Below are 26,177 nucleotides of genomic sequence, written 5' to 3'. Positions count from 1 at the left end.
TAACGGAATATAACTATAAACGAAATATTTGATGAAATTCTATCCGGCTGCTAATTCTTCAGAGCGGAGTAGAAATCCGGTATAGCTCTAGCTAATTAGGATATTTTATCAGTACGGGATACTCATGCAACAACATATATTTGCATGCCCGTGCAGAGGCTATACAGCTTTATATACATTCCATCCAACGACGCGCGGGATATCACGTGCTCTACAGCAATATGGCGGAGGACGGTCGTTCAGACTCAGAAACGGACGATACACTAAGTGAATCAAGGCAACAAGAGAAAGAATTGATATGGGATCAGATACTGCTTTATGTCTCAACGTTCGGCTTGACACTTTCTCTCATTCCCGTTGTAGCAAGAGTTTTGGTTGACAGATCTGTTGCTTGCAACTCTCCTGGCAACTTCACTGGGACACGAGATCAGTTGAACTACGTGGTCGTTTGGTGTTCGAGGCATGTCCGTAGTTTAGAGGAACTGCCTCTTCTGATTCTGTTTCAAAGTTTGTGTTTGATAGCACCTCACGTGACATGGAAGGCGTATGCATCTGCAGCCTTTGAAGAATTCTTTTCAGGGTCACTCCGGGTTGGGAAACTAAGGATGAAAACAACAGGGTCATATGACGAGGATACAATTCGCTTGGTCAGACATCTTTGGGACAGATACACAAGAACTCATTCAGTTCGTACATCCTACAGAGTGAAGCTGTTTCTGCATTTTTTTGTGTGCCTAATTTTTTTGCCAATCATCATTGTTTTATATGACGGTGGCGACTTACTTTCTGCTAGAGACATATTTTGTCCTAATATTGGGGGAGACAGAATTCAAGTAAATGTGACAAGAGGTATCCCAACGTGGACTGTTTGGTGTACCCATGCATCTTCGTTATCATTTCAGTGTGTTTGGATTGCAAACGTGTGTCTGTTACTATTGGGTTTCTTGGCAAGTGTTAGGGGGTTATGGTGGTTACATACTAGCCATGGGAAAGAGCTCGATTATCGGGGGCAATGTGATTTCTATTACCATTTGGGCATTAGCTATGGAGATGATTCTCTTTTTATAACCAGGAAGTTGGAGACCAAGGTCCATAATGACTTTAACTTTCTTTTAATGATGCTGTATGGCCTTGATAAAGGACAAGGGGAAGTGTTTAGGAACTTGATAGTTGAATTTCTGTTGCAAGAACGATGGAAAACAGACTATGAAAACTATTTGCTTTTTCTGTTTAAGATTAGTCCTCAATCGTGTATGCATCCACATGGCCGAACAGCTTTGAACAATGACACTGTTCAGAAAGTGTTTCACTGCAAGTGTAGAAAACGTGATGCTAGTAGATGTGATGATTTACCGTCACTGGGAGATCATCTACTTCGGCTTTGCACCCGTGGTAGAAACAAAGTGGATGCAGAATTCAAGAATGCCCTTCTTTTGTTTTCTGGATCGAGGGGATTTGCTCTATCTGTGGCAAAACTAAGTAGAGAGGTATGCAGTATAGCCAATGCGTGTATTCAAATTTATGTTAATTAAAAAGATTGAAGTAATTCTGTTTCGTGTAGACGTTTGCTGTTGAGTTTAGTCAGTATTATAAACCGGAATTATCAACGTCATCTCAGCGCTTTCAGGAGGAACGGAGAGAAAAGATATTGGAGGAGAAATTTGAAAATTTGACATTTTTGAGGGTTCCAAACAACATTACTAATACCACCAGCCCGTTTTCCGCCGAGGTAATTAATCAATAACCGTAAACATAGGTGTTAGTGTTTCGTTTGCTGTCATTCTTTTTCTTTTTCTTTCATTTGCATGCACACGCCTGATCGCATTCACACACACACACACACACACACACACACACACACACACACACACACACACACACACACACACACACACACACACACACACATGTACGCAAGCACACATGCACGCACACCATCCATCCATCCATGTTCTGAATTCACTCGAGTATAAGTGGTGCAAGCCACATTTTAAGTACAATGCTTAATCGGTAGACTTTATTGCCCCCAATGTAATCTCTTGACTCTGTTCGGATTTTGATGGCGAAACTTCATATGGTTTTTGTAACCTTGCTGTTTAAACTTTTGGTGGCAGTGACAACAAGAGAGGATCTCTTGGGCTGCTTCTCTCTGTTTCTGTTGTTGATGATTAGCAAGACCTGCCTTGTTTTGTGTTGTAAAGGTGCAACCAGGTTGAGTACACTGTAGGTCGGTTTGATCTGATAATTGATTTCTTTTCCTTCTTCTCTCTCTTTCTTCATCTTTCCCATTTTCTTAGCTTTCTCGTTCAACTCTGTAACCACAGCGTCTACTATGGATATCTCCACTTAGCACGATATCTTGGGCATATGTGTATCCATTCTTTGTTGAGCTTACACTTCTTCAAATCCTTCATCACAATATCAACTTATCTCAGCTTCTGACCGCCTACAGAAGAACTCGTACTCCCTTCAAACGTGCAAACCAGCAGTTAATTGTCTTGGAATAAGGTGAGACTCCATCCTGGCTATGTGGCCTAACCACCTTAGCCGTCTCTTCCTGATCATTGTTTCTACAGTCTCAATACTTGCCTTAGCTCGAACAACACTATTCCTCTGTTTCTCTCTTACTGATATGCCCAGGACAATTTCGTAGGCAACGCATGCAGAAACCCTGCTGTTTCTTGATGTGCTGAGACAGAAGTGTCCAAGTTTCACTGCCATGAAGAAGAGTTGGTGTGATAGCTGTCTTGAACATTCTTAGTTTAGTAGATTGCTTGATTGATTCCTGATACCAGAGGATTTTACAAAGAGATCTGAAACTGTTGGATGCTTACACATGCACGCGCGCGTGCACACACACACACACACACACACACACACACACACCTTGCACGCATGCGGACACATAGAAATTTAACGTAGAGAAACACAGGCACAAGCAGCAGGCAGGTTTCAGGGTAGCCAGACAAATGGACATACTATATGACGGAATGCTATATATGACTGACAAGACAGATAATTGTTCTACTTGTACATGTATAACAGGGCTATAACAGGGGTAACAGGGATGACATTGTAGCCAGGATGAGGCAGAGGAGGCAAAAGATTTTGGGTACGAGTGTCACCAAAAATTCAAGATGTGTCCCTAGTGGCCAGTCAACTATTGAAGTAGACACTCTGGTGTGTACTAGCCTCTAATAGGACAGAGAGCAGCCTAAGTCTTTAGGTATTAGTGGTTTTCAAGCGCATTTCGAATTTCGCTCTCATGCTAGCTCAACTTGAAGCCAACTTTTAGCTTGCTCTAGGCACTATAGCCAGGCCTAGTGTTTAGAGAATCAGATCTCTTTAGATGGCTCTGCCATATGCCAGAGCCTCAAACTTCCACTTGTCTGTTGCACGATAAAGCAAGATGTCTATATACGGCTGACTGCACTGGCATACAGCTCAAACTGACCAACTCATTTGGGACCGGAAGAGGCGTCTTCCATTATCAGAGGCTTCTACGAGACTGGAGTTTACAATCATTTATGATGACAGATCTTTACAGGGACCATGGAAAAGGGATTTCTAATGAAAGTATCCTTATGTTTTTTGGCAGATATCATAATAAGTACAACATTTGCTAAACTAAACCAATTCTATAGGCAGTAGCTATATACCTCTGTAGATATCACACAATGACACAATGTAGACCGTTCTCAGAATACCAAAATAAATGCTATTGCCACCTTATGATGAAAAGTATAAACCCTAGCAGTATAAACACACAAGGGCATCACGTACTATGGGCTATAGTAGGCACTATAGCCCCACTATTTGAAAGCGTGGTTCGTTAAAATTATTCTTATTGTACTTACTCTCGGGTTGTTTGAGAATCAATCAGTCCTAAAACATCTTAGTTTTGCCATGTTACACATAAACTATGAGAGCAAAGACATGAACCTGGCACTGCATGCTGGCAGTTCCTCGAGGTCGCAAACCATAGATTTATCATTGCATTGACGACTAAAGAACTGAAAAGCAGGGTAGATGATCTTGTGTTGCAATTTGCTGCTCTCTGTGAAAGATGCCTTTCTCTAAATAGCTAGTGTATTATTAAATACAATTTCTTAAAAAATTAGCTGTCGCTGAGGATGTAATTGTTGAAATTTATAATAGACCTATATTTTATGTTCAAGTAAATTTTAAATATAAACGTTTCTGTGATGTCACATTTTCAGCTTTATTTACGAGCCCCCACTTTTGAGACCCACGTGACACCCTTGAAACATGTCTTGCCTCCTTTAGTTTTTAGGTTTGGCTATGGCTCTGTATAACAAGACTTCTACCAATAGTTTAGTAACAACCAGTTTGTATACGCATCAATTGTTAAGTAATTAATTGACTTTGAGTTGTATGTCGTAGCAGAATCTGTCAATGGTAATATAATAATAAGAGAATCTCACAAAGTATTTAGAATCAGTTGTAATTAATCGTTACCGTTGAAGAATTGTTACAGTTAGCAACTGGCTATATAGCATGGAATGTATACAAGATCTGATTTTGCAAGAAGCCTAAAAAATCAAAATTGTTGGACCTGCTGAGAGTTTCTATAGACAAAGCAGAATTTGCTGCAGAACAGGATAGCTTTAATGTTTACGCGCTTGGCAAATTTAGTCATCAAAAAATAATTTTCGGGAAGATTAAATGTAGATGGTGCTGTTGCAGGTGACACTTTGCAGACGTTGAAAAACTAGCCTCGTCTGCAAACTCTCTCACGCTAGTCTTGTCCTGTGCCCAAGACTATATTGCGGGAGAGTCTGGGGATGAGTGTGTGTATGTGTGTGTGTGTGTGTGTGTGAGAGAGAGAGAGAGAGAGAGGGCGAGAAAGAGAGAGAGAGGGGGGAATGAGTGAACTTGCATTCTTGATTCTTGTACTTGCACGTGTGGCTTTGTAAATTTACTTCAGTCACGTATTTCTTAATTTACTAATCATCGACATTTAGCTGTTCATCAAACTACGACAAGACTCCAGGCAACGTAAAACACGTGAATTTGATCTCATCGTTGTATCATGTCTAGAATCTCACTTTCGAATTAGTGCTGGTAACACTTGGCTATAGCCAAACCAATGTAGAACACGTTTATTCTTCTTTCCTTCGCTTGCAGTGAGACTGACATTGGAGAACCTCTTCTCTCAGTGCACTAAGAATAAATGTCTTATTGTCTTCTGCTCGTTTGAGCGCGTCGACATCAAGTCAATACTGGGAAATTTGAACGATTAGTATGTCGACTTCCACGTTTGTCGACATGTTCAATCACTAGTGTTGACACAGCTTGTTTTGTTGTGTAGTTTGGATGATTGCGTACTGGAGACGAAAATCACATCGAATTTAGAACTTGCCGCCAATGAAGATATTGCAGACTTCAAACACTTTGGAGAAAGAGTGAGAGTGTACTTGAAACTCGTACAGTTTAATCTTGATAAGTATTGGGAAAAAACACAGTCAGTGTAGATTTGATATACATTCAACACGCTAGTAGAGAGTGAGTACATGTACATGTATGTGGACATATGGTTTTCAAGTATGAGGACAATTTAAATAATGGTCGGTTAATAAGAGGAACTCGGACAATTTTGCGTGTTGGCATCTATTGAAACTTCTAGCTGTCAGCAATGGAAACATTATACTCAATTTCTGCATGGCAGTCGGAAGAATCTATAAGCGGGCAATCTAGACGGGTCGTGTCATCAAAGCGCGCGTGAACAACTGATGACTGCTGCATCAGTGGTTCATGCACACTATCGCGCTTTACTTTGTGGTTCCTAGAAAGTTTCCCGTAACAAGTAATATGAGGGACGTGAATAACTATCGAGGCATTGCTATATCTTCAGTATCTAAAGTATTAGAGTTAGTTCTGTTGGATTGCATGGAGAGCTTGCTGGTAAGTAACTAAGAAGCAACAGTTTGGTTTCAAGCGTAAACGCAGTTGTGCAGATTGCTCATTTGTGCTTAGAAGCGCAGTCGACTATTATCTAAAGCGGGTCCTACGGCACTATGACGTTCTCGAAAGCGACCAGGCTCTTCTCTCGCTGGAGCAATTCCGGTAAAAGCTCCTCCTCCTCGTGTGATTCACGTGCGGTTAGCGACTGCGCGGAAGAGCCTGGCTTGCGAGGCTAGGTCGACTTTCCTCCTCCGGACTTCGCCTTGCCAAGTAATAGCCGAATTTGCTGAATTCTACATAGACATAACTTCGTTTCAGCGTACTATCATATCGAAGAAAATATTTTGGAAGTTTTGTTGCTTGCAAGTAGAATTTAATTAAGAAATAATATTGGATGGTGTTGCAGTTGACTCGCTTGATGATGTGTGAATGATTGGCGACTTCTGCCACAGATTAGTAGCAATGACAAACCAACCATAGCCAGTAAAATCAAAAGGCGGCAGTCTGTTTCTCTTCCCCCCCCCCAATCCAAAGGAGCTTCCGCCGCACGCCCCTGTTCCTTGCTAGGAGCCAATAACATACAGGTAAACCCGGCATCCTGTAAGCACACTGAACGTTGATTTTGACACTGTTGCAATTGTTTAGGTTGACATCTAATGATCTTACAGAAATGGTTAAGTACCAGCATAATTGCTCATTTAACTTTAATGCAGGACAGATTTCTGAGGAGTAATAGCTCATATTACTTACAGCAACAAAGCATGTAGTGAAATACACACACTGTAACATAATGAACTAGTTTCTTGGATAGTAGTTAATTCTATGTAGGAAGAATAGAATGCTCAAATTTCAGAAAGGTTATAGAATGATCAGAAAAGAGATCAGAAGTTGTAATTGAGTCCATATGTTTCACTTGTAATCTCACATAGTTCACCATCTGGGCTACAGCCAAGAAATCTGTTGTCTCCTTCTCTGAAAACAAGTTCCACCACAAAGAAGATGCCAATATCATGTCATCACTCAATAATCCTTCATCAAAAGCAACAATGAGTCCAAAGAACTGTTGTGATAACTGTTCCATGCCTATTTTAGTATCAGTTGGAGAATTTATTCCCATTGCCTTCATTCTTTGTCTGATGTCTGCCCATAATGCTTGAACCAGTTGCTTGTACACCAAACGGCCTTCTCCACCCTCGGCTTTCAATCTGACAAGGCAGAACCAGACATGAAGACTATTGACAAGAAACCACGACTGAAGAGTATCCGGCATTCGACATGCTTCGTAGATAGAGTGATAATCGACTCTATGAACGCAAGCCTCATACAGAGCAAGCGCACAACGCACCACCTTCGCACGATGTCCCAAAGGCTGAAACAGACGAGACGAAGCAAACCATGGTGGTCTTTCTGTGCTGAAACACGATGCCTGCAAAACATTGCAGAGTTGTTTCATTCCATTTGAATCATTAAATGAGATAGATAACATCCTCAGAAGAGAATAGGAGTGTATGCGGTTGTGCAGACTTGTTAGTAATCGAGTTGCTGCCATAGCAACAAGGTGACCCCTACAAACAAGCACATCTTTCAAACTCAAAAGTTAGCAAAAAAGGAATGTGTAAACAAGCGTCTACACCTCACTAATGGCAGAGATTCAAACATATTGATGGCGCAGCAGCAACATCACGCATTCTCTAGACCATCTAGTGCACCAATGGTGTTCAAAAACAGGTGATTGGTCTGTACTCATGTCTCGCTCTATACACAACTTTGAAGCTGAAGGTATCGGATTTACACAAATAAGTACTAGACAATAGACAATATAGACTGGCTCAATATACTTTGACTGCATGATAACATGAGTGAAGTGAAAGTGGAACATATGCTAGCAAGTCGCTTCAAAATTACTAGCACGCAACTACAGCTTCCACTTCAGAGCCATTTCAAATTAGTATTGTCAAGACACAAGGTTGTTACAGTAATCGATGTTGACAAAGGGACCCAAATTGTGGCCCAACTGTCAAGACTTTTGTGCCACAAGCCAAGAACTGTTATTGTAGCAGAAGTCATAAACTGTTGTACTAAATTTAGCTTGCAGGTGCACACTACAGATTGATTGACAGTTTTGACAAGTACATGTGGTTTGCAAGACAAGTACATGTGATTTGCATGTGCAAACAACAATTTAAAACAATTCGTGTTAGTAGTTAGCACTTGAGTCATCAGATTCCGTTCAGGTCTACCTATCTGTATTTCGAGACTGTTAGACACTTACTTAGCTGTCGAGTCATCAGTTCTGTTTCTCTCAGAGAATTAATTAATAAATTCTCCTTTTGTTTGTGTTATTTGCGGACACCAACAGACGTTAATGAGGCACAAGCATTGATATTAATATCAATTCATAATAACGGATATTGATATCATACCTCAATATTTGTATTAGAAAGTGTTGTAAATAAAGAATAGCCAAATCCCTCTACACACTGGATCAACGCTAACAAGCCTCTCAAAAAAACTGAAGTTATCTTCTTTGGGGCAATCATCATGGACACACTGGCAATAACAGCTTTCTTTGCCTTTGCTGTGCCTTAATTATTAGAATTACCATTGGATCACAATTTGCCCTATATGCATCATCAAGGAAACGGCAACCCTTGAATACCTTCCTAGCTCACTAAGAAAACACTGTGTAAATCAACTTCAAACTTACGTTACAGCTTCAACGTTCTACTGTTCTCCTTTTTATTGTCAGAAACACTTGTCCACACGAAATCACTAAAATCCGACTGTACCTTTGCGTGTAAGATAGCTGCAATAGATACCGCCACTGGAAGAACTCGAAACAGTCAAAAGCCGTAACAATACGCATGCGCGTACGGCTGTCTGATGCAATAACATCGATTCCACGTGGAAAGAAAATAGGTTACAACCAGCGCTAGAAAACCTTTTGAATTTATCGATTCTTGCTGGAATGGCGGAAATAGGATCTCACCTGCCTAGACAGGACTTGGACACTCTCGTAAGCGAGTTGAGCATTGCGTTTCCTAGCATTCTTTCATTTTGTGTCTTTGTTAGGACCCCGCCAAGCTTACTCCGCTATCACCAGAAGTGATAGGGAGACAGGCTACTATCAACATTGGTAAGCATGGCTTTTTCTCCTGCAAACTTAAGATATACAGTAACTTGTACCACATTTATGCACACAGGCTGTGTGGCTGCAACATTGCACTACCTGCTAAATAATTAACGCTTATGGTGTGAATTTTGTGCATTGTTATTGGACCTGTAATGTAATTTGTAATTTATTGAGTAAATAGAGTCAGTAGCAATTAGACAATAGTTTTTATTTATGCAAATTATTTATTGCAATGTAGGAACAATAGGCCATGTAGCTCATGGAAAATCTACTGTTGTAAAGGCAATTTCTGGAGTACATGTAAGTGATAAATTGTTTCGATTTAGACATGGTGACCGAGAGTCATTTTTAATACCATAGACTGTAAGATTCAGAAATGAGATGGAGAGGAACATTACTATAAAGCTAGGATACGCCAATGCAAAGGTACTGTACATTAACTTCTGTATTGTTTAACTATCTAAAACGTTTAGGGTAGCAATTTGGGCATATATCTATATTTACTAACATACTAGACAAATTCACTGGCTGGTTCTCCTCACGGGCAGATTAGATTATTAGTTGTTAGTAAATTTATCGTTGTATGCATTAATGAAGTGTGTGTGTGTGTGTGTGTGTGTGTGTGTGTGTGTGTGTGCGCGTGCATGCGTGCGTATATATATATATATATATTCACAGAATTAGCACTTGCGGACACAATTCTCATAAAGTTAATTAATTTATATTGTTACATGAGTAATCTGTTCTAACAATTTGTTATTAAGTATATCTCGTTCACATACATTTTGACTTCATTCTGAAGAATTAGCAACCGGACAGACTTCTCATGAAGAGTTCTTTCAGAGGTATATTCCATTCAATGATATCCCGTTCTGAGATCGATTATCTCAAAGTAGAATATATGCCATTACAGATCCTGTTTTTTGCCCGGGCTGATTGCATTATTAATTGTTAGTTAATTAATATCTCATTGAAGACAAAGTAAAATTTAAAGACCCAGATACATGTATATGCAAAACTATCTTGCCTTTTTTGACGTCCCGACAATAAACGACACTCCGTGCATACATTCCAATGTCAGGAATGGGCAGAGTAAATTTGGTGTTAAATTCGGTAGAGATTCGATGGACTATTCCAGAAAAATTCGCATGCAAGTGGATGCGGATTTGTTCAGCATAACGACGTCACAGATCACAATCTGTTAATTAAAGTGGAGTTTAGTGCATGTTCCCAATGATGCACTTTTACTCTAGATTCCACAAGAAACTCACTCGTGCATAGTTCTATGCACTGTACAGTTTCTGAGACATCGAGAAAACGTTACCCCATTATTGATGCTGTTTTCAAAATTTCTAGCGAGTTTCTTCTTGCTCGCAGCAGGTGCCGTGATGTCGATGGAATGTGATGTATGACGCCAGTGGTCAAAACGTAATTGTATGCAGGTCCTACATGAACAAAGGCCTAGTTTGACAGTCATGTGTTGTCGCTTCGAAGACTTTGTTGCCGTTACAGGGAACAGGTGTATCGAATGGGGCAGATATTTGGAGCGCATAAAGTGGCAAACGCAGAGGCGTATTTTTCAAGAACCTGGATATACTAAAAGATACCTTGCTTTTATCAACATTGCTTGCAGTAAAAGACACGCTTTGCGCATACCATCCGAGGTCAGGAACGGGCAGTTTAAATTCGGTGGAGATTTTTGATTTGCCGTTTCAGAGATATTTGTGTGGAGGTGGGTTTGATCGGCAGGAAATTGTGTAGTCTCGAGATAAGCCCGGAAAATGACGACAATCTCACTTTCGACCTGCATGGATTTATCTTGTGCGAGCCAAATTCGTTGGTGATCAGACTCACGTCTTGGAAATTCTCTCCTACATACGAATACACACACAGACACACAGACAACTCTCCTTTATATATATAGATAATGATTGCATGGATCAAGAGTGTAAATGCCATCGTGTGAGAGACTATTCCAATAGCATGTACTTTGCTTTGCTGTCAATCTGAATCGCACCGCTTGATGCTGACACCTAACTCGGGGTCAGTGTACGGTACGAGAACCATTTCCAAAGTTTGTGGCATGCCACTTATTCCATTTGCAATCTAACTACATTATCTCCCTTCACATCTACAACTGACTGCCATCACTTAGGAAGGCTAAATATGCCACAAGCAAGACCGTTTTTAAAATATCTTCAATTACATCGGCCCTGCATGCATTAATCTTGAGCAAGTCTTCAAATCTTCCATGCAATGGCTTTTGATTTTTGGAAACAAATTAAAGTCTGAAGGACTCGTGGTAGGTGAGTTCGGGGATGAGAAAGAACATCCCACTCATATAAGGCTAAGAGTTCGGTAACAACGTTGGCAGCATGGCAACTGGCATTGTGTGTTGGTGTATCTGCAGAAGTTGTGGTCGTTCTTATGCCAAGTTGGTCGCAGTTTGTCCATAAAAACTCTTGTAGTAATTGTTTACTCCCTGATGTGCTGGAACATTATGGTGAATCAGTCCAATCATAGGCAACGATTGCCATCATCTACAATCTGCTTACCGCTTGCTTGAATTTTTTGGAACTAGAAGATCCTGGATGGCGTCATTCTGAAGACTACCGCTTCAACTCAGGTTCATACACTCAACAAAGTCTCGTCTATAGCTATGATTTGTTTGAGAAACGAATCACCTTCCTACCATACCCAATCTAACAGCTGATGAGCAAGATTTACTTGCATTTGCTTCTGGTCGTATCAGCATGTGTGGCACCCACTTGGCAGCAATCCTTCTGTAGCCAAGATGCGACAAAAGAATTTGATATGCGGATGCAGGTGAAATTCCCACCTTTTTTGCTACCTCTTTGCAAGTAAAGAGCCAATCTTGCTGCATTAGCTCATCAACAGCCTGAACATTTCTTTTCCTTGTCGATGTCTGAGGATGGCCTGATTGTTCATTGTCTTGATGGATTCTCTCCCTTTACCAAATCTTGCTACCCATTTCCTCACTGTCCTGGCTGCTAGCACTTGATCTCGGCAGACTTCTGTCAAATGCAATGTGGATGTCTTCTGCTTCTTACCACGCAGTGTTTCAATTTTGATGTATACCCTTTGCTCATGTGCAGTCACTCCGACCATTATAGAAAAACCAAGTCTCTTTCAATCACACTACCTTACTGCTACTAAATAAAATTCAAATTGCTCTGGTTAATAGAATTTTTTAAAAACATTTTCTCTGGAAAAAGAAATGGATGTAGGGATTGTATAAAAAGTAACAGAAACAAGATCTATATATATATATATATATATATATATATATATATATATATATATATATATATATATATATATATAGATCATAGGCAAAACCGTGAACGTCACACGTTTCAGCGCATTTTGAGTTACTAAACTAATATCAGTCATGTCAAGTTTTTAGACTTTTCTATATTGCGAATGACACAGCTGTATTGGTTATTTGCAATGTATCTCATAATCTGGTAGTCTAAATTCTTTTGCTTCAGTATTGACTTCTTGGCACTTTGATGTGACTATTTTGTGAGGGCTTTTACGGTCACAAAGTTAGACTAAGGTTGAAATTAGCAATCATGTATCGTGCTTAGAAGATTTCACTTGGACACATTGGCAGGGGGAGAAGACAAAGACAAGCTAGAAGGGTGTTGACACAAAAGACTTAGTTTCAAGAATATTTCATGGCTAATGAGGGCATTGGTGCACACTAGAACAGTGCAAGATGAATGTCAAGCGAAGACTAAAAAGGCTGAGAATAGATTATTAAAAAGATGAAAGATGACAACAAATTGTCAGGAGAGTCGTCGAGCACGGAACTTTTTCGAGACATGAATATCGTCTTTGGCAACTGTTTGTAAACTTTTTGTTGTTTTTGTGGTAGACATTTTAGCTGATTTATTAGGTGATGATTCATTCAGTTGAGGACATATATGAAACAGAATTTTTTATTTGTAGGTGCTCTTTTACAGTGACTGATCAAGAAAATTTAGATTCTTTATCATACTTGTAATTATCCTGACATCTTCACAGCAAACCGATGCTGAAGAGAAAACCAAGGCATAAAGGAAGCAAGTGAGATGATGACTTACTCAATGCAATTACTAGACTTATGGAGGTTCAGACTGAGAATGATAAGTACTATTCACCGTATATTAAACAGAAGAGAACGAACCAAGGAAAGGAGGAGAAGGACAATGAAAAGAAAAAGGAATGAGATTCCAATGATAGTATACGCATCTTAGTTGCAGCATCCAGGAAATAAGGGGCCATAACTTTTCAACCAACAACTCTATAGTAGGTAACTGTTGAACATCTTGAAAGCTGAGATTGGATGTTTCGTTTACACTGTTCTATTCTAACGTCATTTGAAGAATCAAAATGTCTTGTCGTATTTAGGGTTGCCTCACCTACGAATACATTTAACCTACAAAATTTTGATGTAAAATAACTTCTACAAAAAGGAATGGTGTTCTATGAACAACAGATAGTGGGAAAGATCGTGGCAAAATTGATAAGTAAATTTTTGTCATGCTGTATTGGAATTAGTAAGACAGGCTCTACAAGAGTTGCATTGAGCAGAGTAGCAACACAGCAAGTGGCAATAGATTTAGAAAGACTATATGTGATTAACTGTTAAAGAGGGCGTACTCTTTTGTTAATTGGCCGGCCCACAATGAACAGTTTATTGCTATTGTTGCTGCTTAATCTAGTGTTGACTGTTGTGCGATATGGCTTTTATTCATTGGAGTAAATGTGCAAAAACTGTTGAGCAAGGCCGGTGTAATGATTAAGAAGAGAACTAAATAGACTCTACCCAAGAAGAGTGTTTCCTTTTGCATATGTCATATGAAGAGCCAATTGCAACTCCCAAGTCTCAGTGTAGAACATGTGACGAAAGAAGCAATAATGGACGAAACCTTGTGGATTGCGTCGGTAATTGGGTAAGGTTATTGGCTTCATGAAGACCTAACAATGGTCTTGTTGCTGCTTTGTGAAATTTGGAGAGAAGATAATCACATGCAATGGATCAGGCAGCACTGTTGCAAAGGTTATTTTAAGAGATGAGAAGTGAGCTTTGGGGAAAGTATGAATGCACAACAATCTCTTGCAACAAAGAATGGAAGCAAAAGGCACTGAAATGAGCTAGAGAGAACTCAAAAGTCGAGGGCAAATTGAATATGAGTGCAAGGACTTTGTCAGTACGTAAATTTGGCTCTTATCTAACTCATTAGCTTCTCCAAAGAGGATGAGCTTGTCGACATTTATGAGATGGCTATGTGAACTGGGGTTTAAGTGTTAACTCCATCTATATAGTAATAAAGGTGTACAGTATGTGTAGATGGACATAAGCATTCAGACAAGATAGAGAGAAGGTGTCAAATGTCTAGATCACCTACTCTCTCTTGAATTTACTCACCTAAGTCCTTTGCCTGAAAATGTCCTAGATGAAGAACAACAACTTGTTCAGATTAGAAATCCATTAGTAACTAAACACTTGATGACTATTGAGTCATCTTTTCAATCTAATGATGACCTGCATTTCATGTCCAGTTAACCTGATCAGAATCATATTAATCTAAATCTAGTAGCTCTGAGATAATGATATGTGACTTTATTGAAGAGTATGTTGGCTATCTGAGACTTCAAGCCTTGGTTTTAAAACGAATCTTTAAGTGGACGCTGGCCTTTGCCTTTGTGCGCCTTTTTTTCCTTTGACACGGTGGCAATGTTGCTTCTACGAAACTATTTAATTTTATTAATACCATTTGCCTTCGACGTGACCGGATGAGATCTGGTTGTTGTCTGCAGTACTTGCAGGAAGCCTTTGCAACTATGCCACCCTTTTTTTCCAATTCAATCTAAGGAAAAGATGTTTGCTTGCCAGCCATTGACAGTGCTTAGATGTACTCGAGCAGCTGCTAGTCATTTGGGTAGCGGCTCTTTCGTAGCACTGTCAGCAAAGTCCATCACTTGAGACTGACCTTCAGCGTCGTCTTGGGGAAACAACGTTATATCCCCAGCAATTCAATCTGTTTACTGTATTGCAGGTTATATTAGGATGCTTTTAATCAAATGGCAATGGGTTTTGTTGAATGGTGTAGTAATTATGAAGTGGAGAAATGTGCCTCGTAGGGGCCTCAGAGCACTATTAGACAAAGTGGAGCCTCAAATTGCAAGTTTGCGAAGAGCGTTGTAAGTTATGTTGCATCAAATTGGAGACAATTTGAGCCTAGATTATTTAAAGAAATTATAGAGTGAGATGTTTGAACTTTTTAAAAAATGATTTATTCTATGCCATTTGACGTGGTCTTATCGTAGATACATTTGAACAGGTGTCACACTCTTTCTGCTTGGTGAAGTTTACTGAATTTGAATTACATGCCCCGTTGAGTTGCTAATGTGCAGTGCACGCAGATGTTTATGCTGTGCGCATTGTAGTACCAACTAGGGTTGGGAGATCAAGACAAATTCACAAAAGTTTGATGTTTCTGGCATATGTAATACATAGTTCATAGGAAGTTGGCTCACCACTGTGAAACTGACTGTTGGACTTTACGTAGTGTGTATTCTCTTTATGTTGATTATTTGCTTTTGCCAAAAATTGTAGTGGTTGTGGCTGCAGATAGTGGGTGTGTCTCAGTAAGTAATGAAGTCTTATAGTATTTTTACAACTATAGTGCACTAGTCCTGCATATTACCCAACATAGAAGGGCATGTCTCTATGAGGATTACCAGAACTGGTAACCAAGACATTCTGCATTCATAGAAATGAGATGATCTTGGACACCCAGACCTCAGCACGTTTTACATGTACATTCTGTACCATGTCATTTGCCAAGCCGTAGAATTTTCTAGAATAGTTTGAGGATCTGTAGCAACACTTTAAAGTAAACGGTGATATGTGGTAGAAAAATACTTGAGAAGAAGTCATCAATACAGGCATGACAAAAGGTGAACAAGACATCTATGAAGAGCTCTGCTAAGAAGTACACCTAAGCAGTGACTATAAGTGCATTGTTAGAAAACCCCTAGTAGATGAATTGGTACATGAGTGGTAGCAGTTAGGTGTTTGATGTAGTAGATGTGTTAGTGGGTGTACCATTTGATCCTGCTACAGTATGTAACATGGGCTATGATAACAAGTTGTTTCTTTATTTGAAAGTGCATGCCCATAGAACTTTTTTAGGTATAGGGGTAGTCTGCTAAACCTCGTGCTGTAAGAGCATACTGTCTGTTTTAGGTTGATCTAGCCTGATCTTTTTAAATTACAGTTTTATGACTGACTTGGAATGAAAGAAATCTGTTTAAATGGCCTAAGATCATGTATCTGCTTAGAGCCTCGTCCACACTAGACCAGATTGGATCGCGCGCGATCCGATTGGGATAGTGAGCGTCCACACTGCATTTTGAAAACGCTACCTCTGCCTCATTTTCGATATCATGTGACTAATGACCGATGTGTATGTGCGGCTTCTTTGCTTGTGGAAAGCATTGACACAGCGACGTAAGGTGAGGGAGAACAAAGACGAGTGAGGAGTGCTAGATGTTCCGACTACATGCGTAGCGAACGTGGAGGTAACGCCCATTATTTCTAATTGGATTCAACCGATTGCGATCGAAACCGCCTGGCAATGTGGATTGGATTTATCGCGATCCAGTTGCAAGTGTGGACAGGCCTTAGGTCAGCCTGAATAGTGTAAATCTGGTCTCTGTGTACATGGTACTGTATAAGTGACTTGAGCTGTTTTGGTATCACGCATTATCTGTCTCTTATAGATTCTCTAAATGTAAAAACTGGCCACTGGGGGTAGGACAATGATAGGGCAAGCATTTCAAGTGAATTTGCAACTAATTTACATTGCAGTATTCAACATTTCAGACAGTACAGCAATTATCTGCTAGTATGCTACTATTAATCATTAGGTCTGAGAACTGTGTGGTACTTTTTGCTGTCTTGAGGTGTGATTTGTTGGTTTGAGGGTTGAAGGTTTAAGAGCTTTATTAACAGTTGCTTCATCTTTTTTTGCATCTTATTTATACTTTTGACCAATGTAATTATAGAATAACTACGCTGAGGCATTCATTTGGACAAAATGCAGCTTACATTTTCCAAAAGTACGTTAGCATCTTTGGCACTATTATGTTATCTGGGGTACTTATTTTTTCTGAAGAGTAACATTCATATTGGTATTTACTGATTTGGGATAAGAATTAACTACCCATAGATTATGTATATTATACTAACACCATTGACAGCTGAAAATCTCTATATTTGAATGATTGGTGTGATATGATTTATTTGCAGGTATATAAATTTGATGACTATCGAGTGATTCGTCCAGACAGTTATTGCTCACGTGGAAGTAATGCACCGGATGTGTTTCCAGCTGAGGTGCAGGGTATCAAAGGAAATTTTCGCTTACTCAGGTTGACAGCAGATTGGCGGTAATTAATAATATGACAGTATGAATAAAATGTACTATTTAGGCATGTGTCATTTGTGGACTGTCCTGGACACGATATTCTCATGGCTACAATGTTAAATGGAGCAGCAGTTATGGATGCTGCCCTGCTTTTAATTGGTTACATACACAACTCAGCTACGGTTGGCTTTGTTAGTATAGCTACGTGTTTGTTATCTTTAGCTGGCAATGAGTCTTGTCCACAGCCTCAGACGTCTGAACATTTAGCAGCAATTGAGATAATGAAACTAAAGCACATCTTAATCTTGCAAAACAAAATTGATTTAGTCAAATCTCAGCAGGCGCGTGACAATTATCAACAGATTCTTAAATTTGTTCAAGGTATGGTAATTAACTATATATTTTATAGCGCTTTTCCATGTCTTTTTGCAGGTACAGTTGCTGAACTTGCACCAATTATTCCAATTTCTGCTCAGCTCAAGTACAATATTGATGTTGTCTGTGAATATATAGTGAAGAAGATTCCTGTTCCTTTGCGTGATTTTACTTCAGATCCACGGTTAATAGGTAGGGTTATAATTCTCTTAATGTGTCTATCCGTTTGGTTTTAGCAATGTAGACATACAGTTTACGTATAAGTGTAGTTGAACATTTGGCTAGCATTGATCTGTTGTTTTCAACTGGGGAGGTTTGATTAATGGATATTAACTGATGTTGTCTCTTGTAAAGTTTGCAACATGCAAATGTATTCTAAGTAAATTAGGTTTTTTTGAAGCAGTCAATCTTTGTACAACACTGTTGTTGCAGTATCTTTTATTGTTTGTGTGGTAGCATTAGACAAATCAACAACTTGAAGATATGCGTTAATTTGTTCTTGGTGGTTGAAGCTTGATTTGGAAAACAACAGTGTCTTCTCATTGACAGATGTGTTTGTGCTTACACATGGATCTTGAAGACACCAGTGTCATAAGCTTGAACGGTAGTGTAAAAACTTCTGCTCTATTTTAAGCAGTGGCTGCAAGCGAAAAAACAGTTGTTGCTGAGGTACTTTGGAATTGATTATGACAATTGTCACCATGGTAGAACTTTTTTCTGTGTCTTGTCACAGTCAGCAATAAATGAGTCTTCTTCGGCTGTAGCATTTAGGAAGTTTGCTCGCATCTTATTTATGTGAATTTAATGGGAGTGTGCTTTCCTATGAGGAATTTGATATCGCTTCTTTACCAGCTGTACTAATTGCATGTGACATAAATTTAATTAACTAGAGGTTAGTATGTTTGTGTCTGGTCTCACTAAATCTAGCCGTTCTAGTATTTTGCATTGTAATATATGTTAGCAGTTGGCTATAAGTTTGATTGTTTATTACATTTTGTCTTGGATCTTGTGTGTTATAAGAAAGCATATTGGGTTACAGGTGCATGTGTGTTTATTGCTGCATATTGGAGTGAATATTGGTTGTTTTTTTCTTTTCTAAAATTGTACCTTGATCTGATGTTGCAGTGAAGCTTGAAGCTCCAAAAGTTTTTGATATTTATGTCATTCATTTACACATTGGCCAGTGATGTCTTGTTTCTTATTCTAAATGCACATTCTTGTAGGAGAGGTTACAAATAGATGTGCAAGTCACAGAACTGAATGCAATACCTGGATCTGGTGTCAGTCTGAGGTGTTTTGGTGTAGGCTTTACTTGTTAGGTGACAAGGTTATTGGCGAGCGAAGCGAGCCTCTCTCTTGTCATGTCAATTGAAGTTGCGATATATATATATATATATATATATATATATATATATCATATTTTCTTGTAATAACACCTGTATCGAAATTACACCCATGCCCAAGTATACGTCCCAGGATACGCATGCATAGAATATTAGAAAGAGTTAGTCAAGCCATTCTGCACGAGCGTGGTCCTATTCCATAGCTTCAAAAGATTTTCAGGTTGTTAGGAATGCAACATCTTGTAGCTGATGATTGGCTGCACAAGCCCACAAGTCGCAAGTATGCCAAAAGTCAAACTGTTTCAAAGGTAGTCCTTCAATAGCACTGACACACCATCTACCATGCACCAAGCGTTCCTAGACATGACTGAACTGAGTTAGCTGTATTATGTGAGAATGTTTTTAGTTTAGTGTTACAAGCATGAAGTCTTGATTTCAATTATCACGCTTTGAATTGGTAGGATAAAGATCTCCCACACTGTAAACAGAACACTCTCAGCTTTACTTGGCACTATGATAGTAAAAGGTCAACAGAACTGTAATTACGTGTTGTGCTGTCAAGTAACTTTGCATGACGCTGTCAATTATCATTTGATAGTTAGTGCACATGCATCACCACAGCACAGCTCCCTAGCGTGGCTGGACCTACAGCATGGGCGTCTGACAAATAACGCGGCGGTCCTGATCAATAGCTGGCGGGCCGTCACACTATTGTATCCCTGGAAAAAGCCCGGAAGTGGCAGGTGTCAATGTTGAGTGAAAGTGCATGGTTACCGGTAGACTCATGACTGATACTGCTGCCAACTCTGGTTTGTCTGTTGCAAAGAGGAGATCATACATGCGCTAGTTCAAGCTAAAAGCTTTGATGTAGTATGAAACAAATGGCAGGAATATTTTGGCAACTGCAAGGCAATTCAAAGTCTCTCCAAACAGAATTTGAGAATGGCGGAGTTTAGAGGAGAACATTTAAAAGTAAGCTGCAGGATGCCGATATAAAGGCCGAGGACGACATTCCTTTTTTCCCTCATGGAGAAGCGGCTCCACGAAGAGTTACATGAGCAGAGGTTAGGTTAGAGGGAAGAGGGTGAAGCGGTGGTGGTGGACAGCTCGTGCAAAGGTCTTGATAAAAGAACTGTATCCTGACGTGTCGAACTTCAAATTCTTAGAACACTGGTTCAGAAGATTTCGTGTTTGTTTCTACTTGAGCTTCGGGAAGAAGACCCATGTTGCTTAAAAGCACCACAAGCTCTCGTTCAAGCTCTGTTCGAGAGAGTAGTATGCTTTCTGCCACTGATCTGGCAAACATGGATCAAATCCTGTTGCCTTTTGTCTTGGATGATGGAAAGACGTACAATGAGACTGGTGCAAAGGAAATGTGGTGGGCAAGTGCAGCATCAGGCCTTGAAACAAGGCAGTGTACAGTGTAGCTGACTGTGTTTGCAGATTGTATCAGTTGCGTGCGTTTGTCCATTGATCGTGTTCCAGGGCCAAGGCAAACACCTTGCAAAGAAGGAGAAGGATGGTTGGGATCCATGAGTCCGTGTTATGTTTCAGGTGAATGCATGGAGTGTTGGTGCAGTCATGAAAGAGTGGATCGAGTCCAAATGGGGCAACATCTTCACTAACTTATCTTCTTTGTCCACTTGGAAGATTTTGGTAGCTGATATGCATCGCGCACAGCAGACAGACGATGTGATTGAGCTGCTGCACAAGTCACATACAACCACTCAAAGTGTGCCTTAATAGACAATTCAAAGATGCAGTTTGGGCAGACCACGAGGGGCACCAGCAAGAGAACCTAAAACTGTGCACACGGAGAACAAGATGTTGACTTCTGAGCGAAGCATCCTCATCATGAAATGGGTTGCGAATGCTTGGCAGAAGGTGTGCTCCGACAAAGACATGGTTATCCACTCCGTCAAGAAGTGTGGCATATCTGTGAACCTGGATTGCAGTAAGGACAATAGTGTAAATATCGAGGCCTCCCAGATTACAAGTATTGGATGATGGTGGATGAGGATGATGACAACAACGACTTCTGGAAGCTGGATGATGACTGCGTGGCCAAACGACAGCATTTTGTGATCATGTATACGTCTAGGACCAAAATAACGCCTACCATCCGAGTATACGCCCAGGAAAAACTTTCTTTTCTATATGGCCAGGGCATTGTTACGGGCGAATACGGTATCACCAACACGGTAGCATTGGTATGTACAGTTGAATTTATACATACATTTTCTATACGCCCAGGGCGTTATTATGGGCAAATACGGTATCATCAACTCGGTAGCGTTGGTATGTACAGTTGAATTTGTGTTCAGTTCTTCTGTAAGAGTGGGCATCGGTATCAATCGTTATATATATACATACATGCTTTCACATACATATCTATGTATATGTCAAACAATTACACTACAGTTCTGGAGACGAAAAATGAAATGGCTTGACCACACTGTCCACCAAAGAAGTGACAAGAAGAAGGAAGATGGGATGACACACGTAAGATGAATAGGACTTGAAGAACACCACAGAATAACGAAGTAATCTGAGGAGCACTGGATGCTGAAAGAGTTGGGTGAAGGTGTGGCAAACTTCAGACTTTGACTGACTGTGATGTCCACCAGCTAGTGAAGTGATGAGAAGGAAGGCGGGATGAGACACGTTTGATGAAAGAGACTGTATGAAAACCACAGATAGACGATTAGACCTGAAGAGTGCTGATGCTCGAAGAGCGGAGTGAAAGTGCGGCAAACGTCAGACTCCTGACTGACCACGATGTCCACCAGAGAAGTGATAAGAAGAAGCAAGACGAATTGACATAGCCAGGAAGACAAGCCGAGACGCGTCATAGTCATAACCAAAAAACAGACCAAACCAGCAAAGAACACTGAACCAAGTGTTCATTCCCAGAAGGGGACCTTTCTTTGCAAATGACATTGATGCAAACAGTCATAGCAGTAGGAACTGCTACAACCTACTCGAAAATTTCTTGCTTTTTTCCTTATTGGATTTCTGTGCTTCACCAAGAGCATTAACTTCACGAGGCGATCACCTTCAATATATATCAGGATTTTAGATTTGTTCTGGGACTTCTTCCACCATGTGCGGCTTCAGTAAATCTGCCTTTATGAGGAACATTGTATTTGTTCTTTGACTGAACAACGCTGAGCTGTACTTGAGTGTAGTCTAATTGTGAGGTATTCCTCTGGTTCACAAGAGCCAACCACGGATCTTTGTGGACTTTACTGCCTTCTGCATCAAGTTCTCAATTGCCTTTACTGAACTTTTCAGTCTCTTTATTTTCTTGCTAATTCTTTCTTTTTTTAGTCATGGCTTAATATCAATTGGCACTTTTCTGACTGTTAGTACCACTTCATGTCTACGTGTAGAGTTCCTCCCAATGCCCTGTCAAACACATCTGAGTAGTTGTCTACCAGAGTCTTCATGGACATTTTTTCTGTTTTTGTCGCCATTTTTTCTCACTCGCCCCTGACACTATGTATTAGAATGCTGCTGCACTGTATGTCACCACACTCGTGGTTGTGCCAAATGCACATCATCTATTTACTAAATACACCTCTATACTGTTACGTGTTGCTGAAAGTCTAGAATTGGAGATAAATATAACTCTTCAATTAGTTTATAGTTAGAATACACATACTTTAATTAAACCAAAACTTTGTGAGAGGCTGTTGTTAACAGATTGGACTTTTTAAAAAATTTACTGTATTATATAGTAGTAAATAGTGCCGGAGCGAGTCTTTCCTATTAATGTTTGTGGAAATGTGGTTGCTTACTGGATGCAACAGTCAATGGTCTTGCTTTCTCTAAATTTTTATAAGGTTACACCAATAAAACAATTTTACTTAATTTCAGATAACATAATCTAGACTAATATAGGCCGATACTGGTAGCTGATTCGATATTTTATTGACATTCTTAATGTTGACAACTTAATAAATATTAAGTCATATTCGTGGTGTACTGTACGTTTTGCCACAATAAGCTGACTTACTGCTAACATTGCAGACAGCAAGTTGAGTATCCCCTCTCTCAAGCAAAAGTTTTCCCATATTGGAGAGCTCTTGTTGCTCCTAACTCATTGCCAACCTCACATTTCAAATCAGACTTCTACGTGTGCACGATATGTTATCTGTCTAAATCAACCAAACCAATTCTGAGATATTCCGAGGCTGCCTTTATTGGCTGATATCTGATAGCAGATGCATTGTGCACTTACAACTGTACTGGTGTGATTTGTATCAGTCACATTTAAGCTTTGTGACAATAGTCTTCTACTCTAGCTTGTTAGATGGGAACACTAGCTTGTAGTACTTTGACATTAAGAGAGGAAGAAACACGTTAATTACGTTCATTTGATGTAAATCGACCTGGTTTTATGTTTGTAGTTATATGTTCATTTGCTGTAAATCGACCTGGTTTTTTGCAGTTATACGTTCATTTGATGTAAATCGACCTGGTTGTGAAGTTGATGATCTAAAAGGTGGTGTTGCTGGTGGCAGCATATTGAAAGGAGTTCTCAGGGTATGGTATTGTAGTCAATGTGCATGACTAGTTGTACCGTGATGCACAAGTGTGTTTCTTAGGTTGGACAGGAGATTGAAATTCGACCAGGAATTGTATCTAAAGATGGAGAAGGAAGAATCATTTGTACACCCATTCGATCTCGAGTGACTGCAATGTATACTGAATCCAATGATTTACAGTTTGCTGTACCGGGTGGGTTGATAGGTGAGTAAAAGCCCAATGATCAGTTAGTCCCGAACGTGTGGCAGACCCTCTTATACTGGTTAAATGTCTGTATTGCATGCTCCTTGTCAGTGTGACTCTGTGGCGCAATGGTAGCGCGTCTGACTCCAGACGTTGTGATGCATCAGAAGGTTGCGTGTTCGAATCACGTCAGGGTCATGGTTATTTTTCTTTGTTTTTGTTACTATATTGTATTACTTTCTTTATTTTTTATTTATATTTTATTTTATGCTTTGTCCTTTAACGTTTGTACAGTATAGTTATTGTTATGTTTGTTTTAGTTACAACCTCTTGAATATGTATTCTGAACTTTTAGTGCGCATGTTCGGAACTGCGCAGCCAGACCTCACTGCCGCATACTTTCGGACGGCGCTCACTTTGCCATACGCTAATGCAGTGAATAAAAAATGACGCTTAGATTTGAACAACTATCCTGTGACATACGTGCAAACTCTACAGATTTCACTGTTTTGTTTCAGGAATAAAAAGTAAATTTTGTTAATTTTAATTTAATTAGTAATTCTTAATTTTTCAGTTAATAATTGTAACTGTGCTTATGCAATAGCTATGTTGCTGTAGTTAGCCAAACCTTGGTCGTAGATAACTCTGTGTTTGTCTTAGAAGATAATCTTATTATGTTTGTTATTTGTTTACATAAAAGTTTATATATTGTGTGTGCATGTAGGTGTTGGAACTAAGGTAGATCCTACGCTGTGCAGAGCAGACCGTATGGTTGGTCAGGTAAGTTTCTAGTTCTATAGTGACCTCCTATCAAACAACGGTTGCTGTTAGGTACTTGGTTCTGTGGGTTCATTACCTGACATCTTTACTGAACTTGAGATTAGCTACTTTCTCTTACGTCGATTGTTGGGAGTGAGAACTGAAGGTGACAAAAAGGCTGCAAAGGTGTGTCGGGTCTCTGATTTGTTTTTGCTGGCAAATGATATTAGTGTTCATGTCAGGTTCAGAAACTCAGTAAGAATGAAGTGCTCATGGTAAACATCGGATCGTTGTCGACTGGTGGTAGGGTGACTGCAGTCAGAGCTGATCTTGCAAAAATATCATTGACAGCTCCGGTTTGCACTGAAGTGGGAGAGAAGATTGCTCTTAGTCGACGAGTAGAAAGACATTGGAGGTGAGTACATGAGTAAGGGTGACTCTAGTCTGCATCATTGTGAATGGTTTTGTTGTGATTTAGGTTGATTGGATGGGGACAGATTAGAAAGGGGGTGACTATTCAAGCTGATTTATAGCTAATACATTGCACTGTGTATGTAAGGTGTACTAGTAGTTTTCTCTAATGTGGCTTTCATGGAATGTTTGCTACTGAACTTGAAGGCTAATGTGAGTGGCATATGAATGTGTGATGATGTGCGTTTGTGTCCAGTTACTGTGGGTGGCAAATGTAACATGAGAACGTCTCATTAACTAATAGCACGCTGTCCTTAACCACCTCAATTAATGCACCATTATTGTAGATTCAGGAAAAGACCTAGCCTCGTACCAGACCCTCTCGCGCTGTCGTGCCCGGTTCCCGTATGTGGCCGTATAACGCGACAACGCTGGAGGGTCTGACATCATCCCGCCTACTTTCTTCACCTACTGACCCCCACGTCATCTAAGTGTCAGCACGTCACCAGCGTCAACTTTATGCTCTTTATTATTATTATAATTGTTAATTATGAAGCCATCATTGCATTAAAATTATTGTTAGCTGTGCTTTTCGATTGCATACATTCACTGTTTACATTTCGTTGCTGTAGCTCCATGGGAAGATTCATTTTATTCCATGGAAAGAGATTCATTCACACGATCCTGAGTTCGATTCACGTTATCTGAAGCTGTGTGTCATGAGGTTCAATGTGATTCGATCAGCAGTCTATGTAGTTTGGAATAGGGATGCACTAGGTGCCACTCTATTACTGTGCAAGGCTACGAGAACAATACGAATTGGGAAGCTCGTGTACGCTTCGGGAACATCTGGAGCCTGGCAGCGCGTGCCGTCAAATTACCACGGTGTTGACTACTAGGACTTCCGCTCTAGAGTCTCTTGGAGAGGAAGTCCTCTCTCCCAGAGAGTTGGCAAATACGTAGAGCTTGCGTAGGGACAGGATACCAACATTGAAAGGAAACAAGAAGAGTACGAATGGAAGGTCAAGTCGGTTGCAAGACATTCCGTGTGAC

General features: G+C 39.9%; 3 protein-coding genes and 1 non-coding gene across 7 annotated transcripts; 3 read left to right on the top strand and 1 right to left on the bottom strand.

Annotated features, from left to right (window-relative positions):
- Positions 1 to 203: 203 nt before the first annotated feature.
- LOC134190230 (uncharacterized) lies at positions 204 to 5,609 on the top strand. Its single transcript, XM_062658662.1, has 5 exons — positions 204 to 1,487; positions 1,562 to 1,729; positions 4,986 to 5,085; positions 5,149 to 5,263; positions 5,333 to 5,609. Exons 1-5 carry the CDS (start codon positions 222 to 224, stop codon positions 5,493 to 5,495), a joined length of 1,812 nt encoding a protein of 603 aa, XP_062514646.1. The 5' UTR covers positions 204 to 221; the 3' UTR covers positions 5,496 to 5,609.
- Positions 5,610 to 6,557: 948 nt separating this feature from the next.
- Positions 6,558 to 8,784, bottom strand: LOC134190232 (ubiquinol-cytochrome-c reductase complex assembly factor 1-like). Of its 4 annotated transcripts, none has more exons than XM_062658665.1 (3): positions 8,633 to 8,784; positions 7,559 to 7,728; positions 6,558 to 7,490 (listed from the first exon to the last, which is right to left on the bottom strand). In XM_062658665.1, the coding sequence occupies exons 2-3, from the start codon at positions 7,582 to 7,584 to the stop codon at positions 6,746 to 6,748; spliced, it is 771 nt and encodes a 256-aa protein (XP_062514649.1). In that variant the 5' UTR covers positions 7,585 to 7,728; positions 8,633 to 8,784; the 3' UTR covers positions 6,558 to 6,745. The 4 variants fall into 4 exon arrangements, with proteins under 4 accessions (XP_062514649.1, XP_062514650.1, XP_062514651.1 ...); XM_062658666.1 differs by having other exon boundaries at positions 7,559 to 7,680; XM_062658667.1 differs by having other exon boundaries at positions 7,559 to 7,625.
- A 10-nt stretch (positions 8,785 to 8,794) lies between these two features.
- Positions 8,795 to 25,347, top strand: LOC134190231 (eukaryotic translation initiation factor 2 subunit 3, Y-linked-like). Its single transcript, XM_062658663.1, has 14 exons — positions 8,795 to 8,941; positions 8,998 to 9,061; positions 9,297 to 9,358; positions 9,419 to 9,484; positions 17,385 to 17,506; positions 17,567 to 17,661; positions 17,725 to 17,883; positions 17,935 to 18,069; positions 23,674 to 23,768; positions 23,831 to 23,975; positions 24,679 to 24,734; positions 24,786 to 24,899; positions 24,956 to 25,128; positions 25,192 to 25,347. The coding sequence occupies exons 1-14, from the start codon at positions 8,894 to 8,896 to the stop codon at positions 25,244 to 25,246; spliced, it is 1,389 nt and encodes a 462-aa protein (XP_062514647.1). The 5' UTR covers positions 8,795 to 8,893; the 3' UTR covers positions 25,247 to 25,347.
- Positions 24,069 to 24,152, top strand: Trnaw-cca (transfer RNA tryptophan (anticodon CCA)). The gene is given in 2 exon segments: positions 24,069 to 24,104; positions 24,117 to 24,152. It is a non-coding gene; the product is annotated as a tRNA-Trp (tRNA).
- Positions 25,348 to 26,177: the final 830 nt, after the last annotated feature.

Source organism: Corticium candelabrum, chromosome 14, assembly GCF_963422355.1.
Source record: "Corticium candelabrum chromosome 14, ooCorCand1.1, whole genome shotgun sequence".
In the NCBI taxonomy this organism is placed as follows: domain Eukaryota; kingdom Metazoa; phylum Porifera; class Homoscleromorpha; order Homosclerophorida; family Plakinidae; genus Corticium; species Corticium candelabrum.
This window is presented reverse-complemented; position numbering and strand designations above follow the sequence as displayed.

Coding starts and splice junctions, on each gene's coding strand:
- LOC134190230 (XM_062658662.1), top strand. CDS start 222: ATGGCGGAGGACGGTCGTTCAGACTCAGAAACGGACGATACACTAAGT. Junction 5,086..5,148: donor TCACTTTCGAATTAGTGCTG/GTAACACTTGGC, acceptor CTTCGCTTGCAG/TGAGACTGACATTGGAGAAC. Junction 5,264..5,332: donor CTGGGAAATTTGAACGATTA/GTATGTCGACTT, acceptor TTTGTTGTGTAG/TTTGGATGATTGCGTACTGG.
- LOC134190232 (XM_062658665.1), bottom strand. CDS start 7,584: ATGTTTGAATCTCTGCCATTAGTGAG. Junction 7,491..7,558: donor GAATCTCTGCCATTAGTGAG/GTGTAGACGCTT, acceptor GCTTGTTTGTAG/GGGTCACCTTGTTGCTATGG.
- LOC134190231 (XM_062658663.1), top strand. CDS start 8,894: ATGGCGGAAATAGGATCTCACCTGCCTAGACAGGACTTGGACACTCTC. Junction 8,942..8,997: donor GACAGGACTTGGACACTCTC/GTAAGCGAGTTG, acceptor TGTCTTTGTTAG/GACCCCGCCAAGCTTACTCC. Junction 9,062..9,296: donor ACAGGCTACTATCAACATTG/GTAAGCATGGCT, acceptor ATTGCAATGTAG/GAACAATAGGCCATGTAGCT.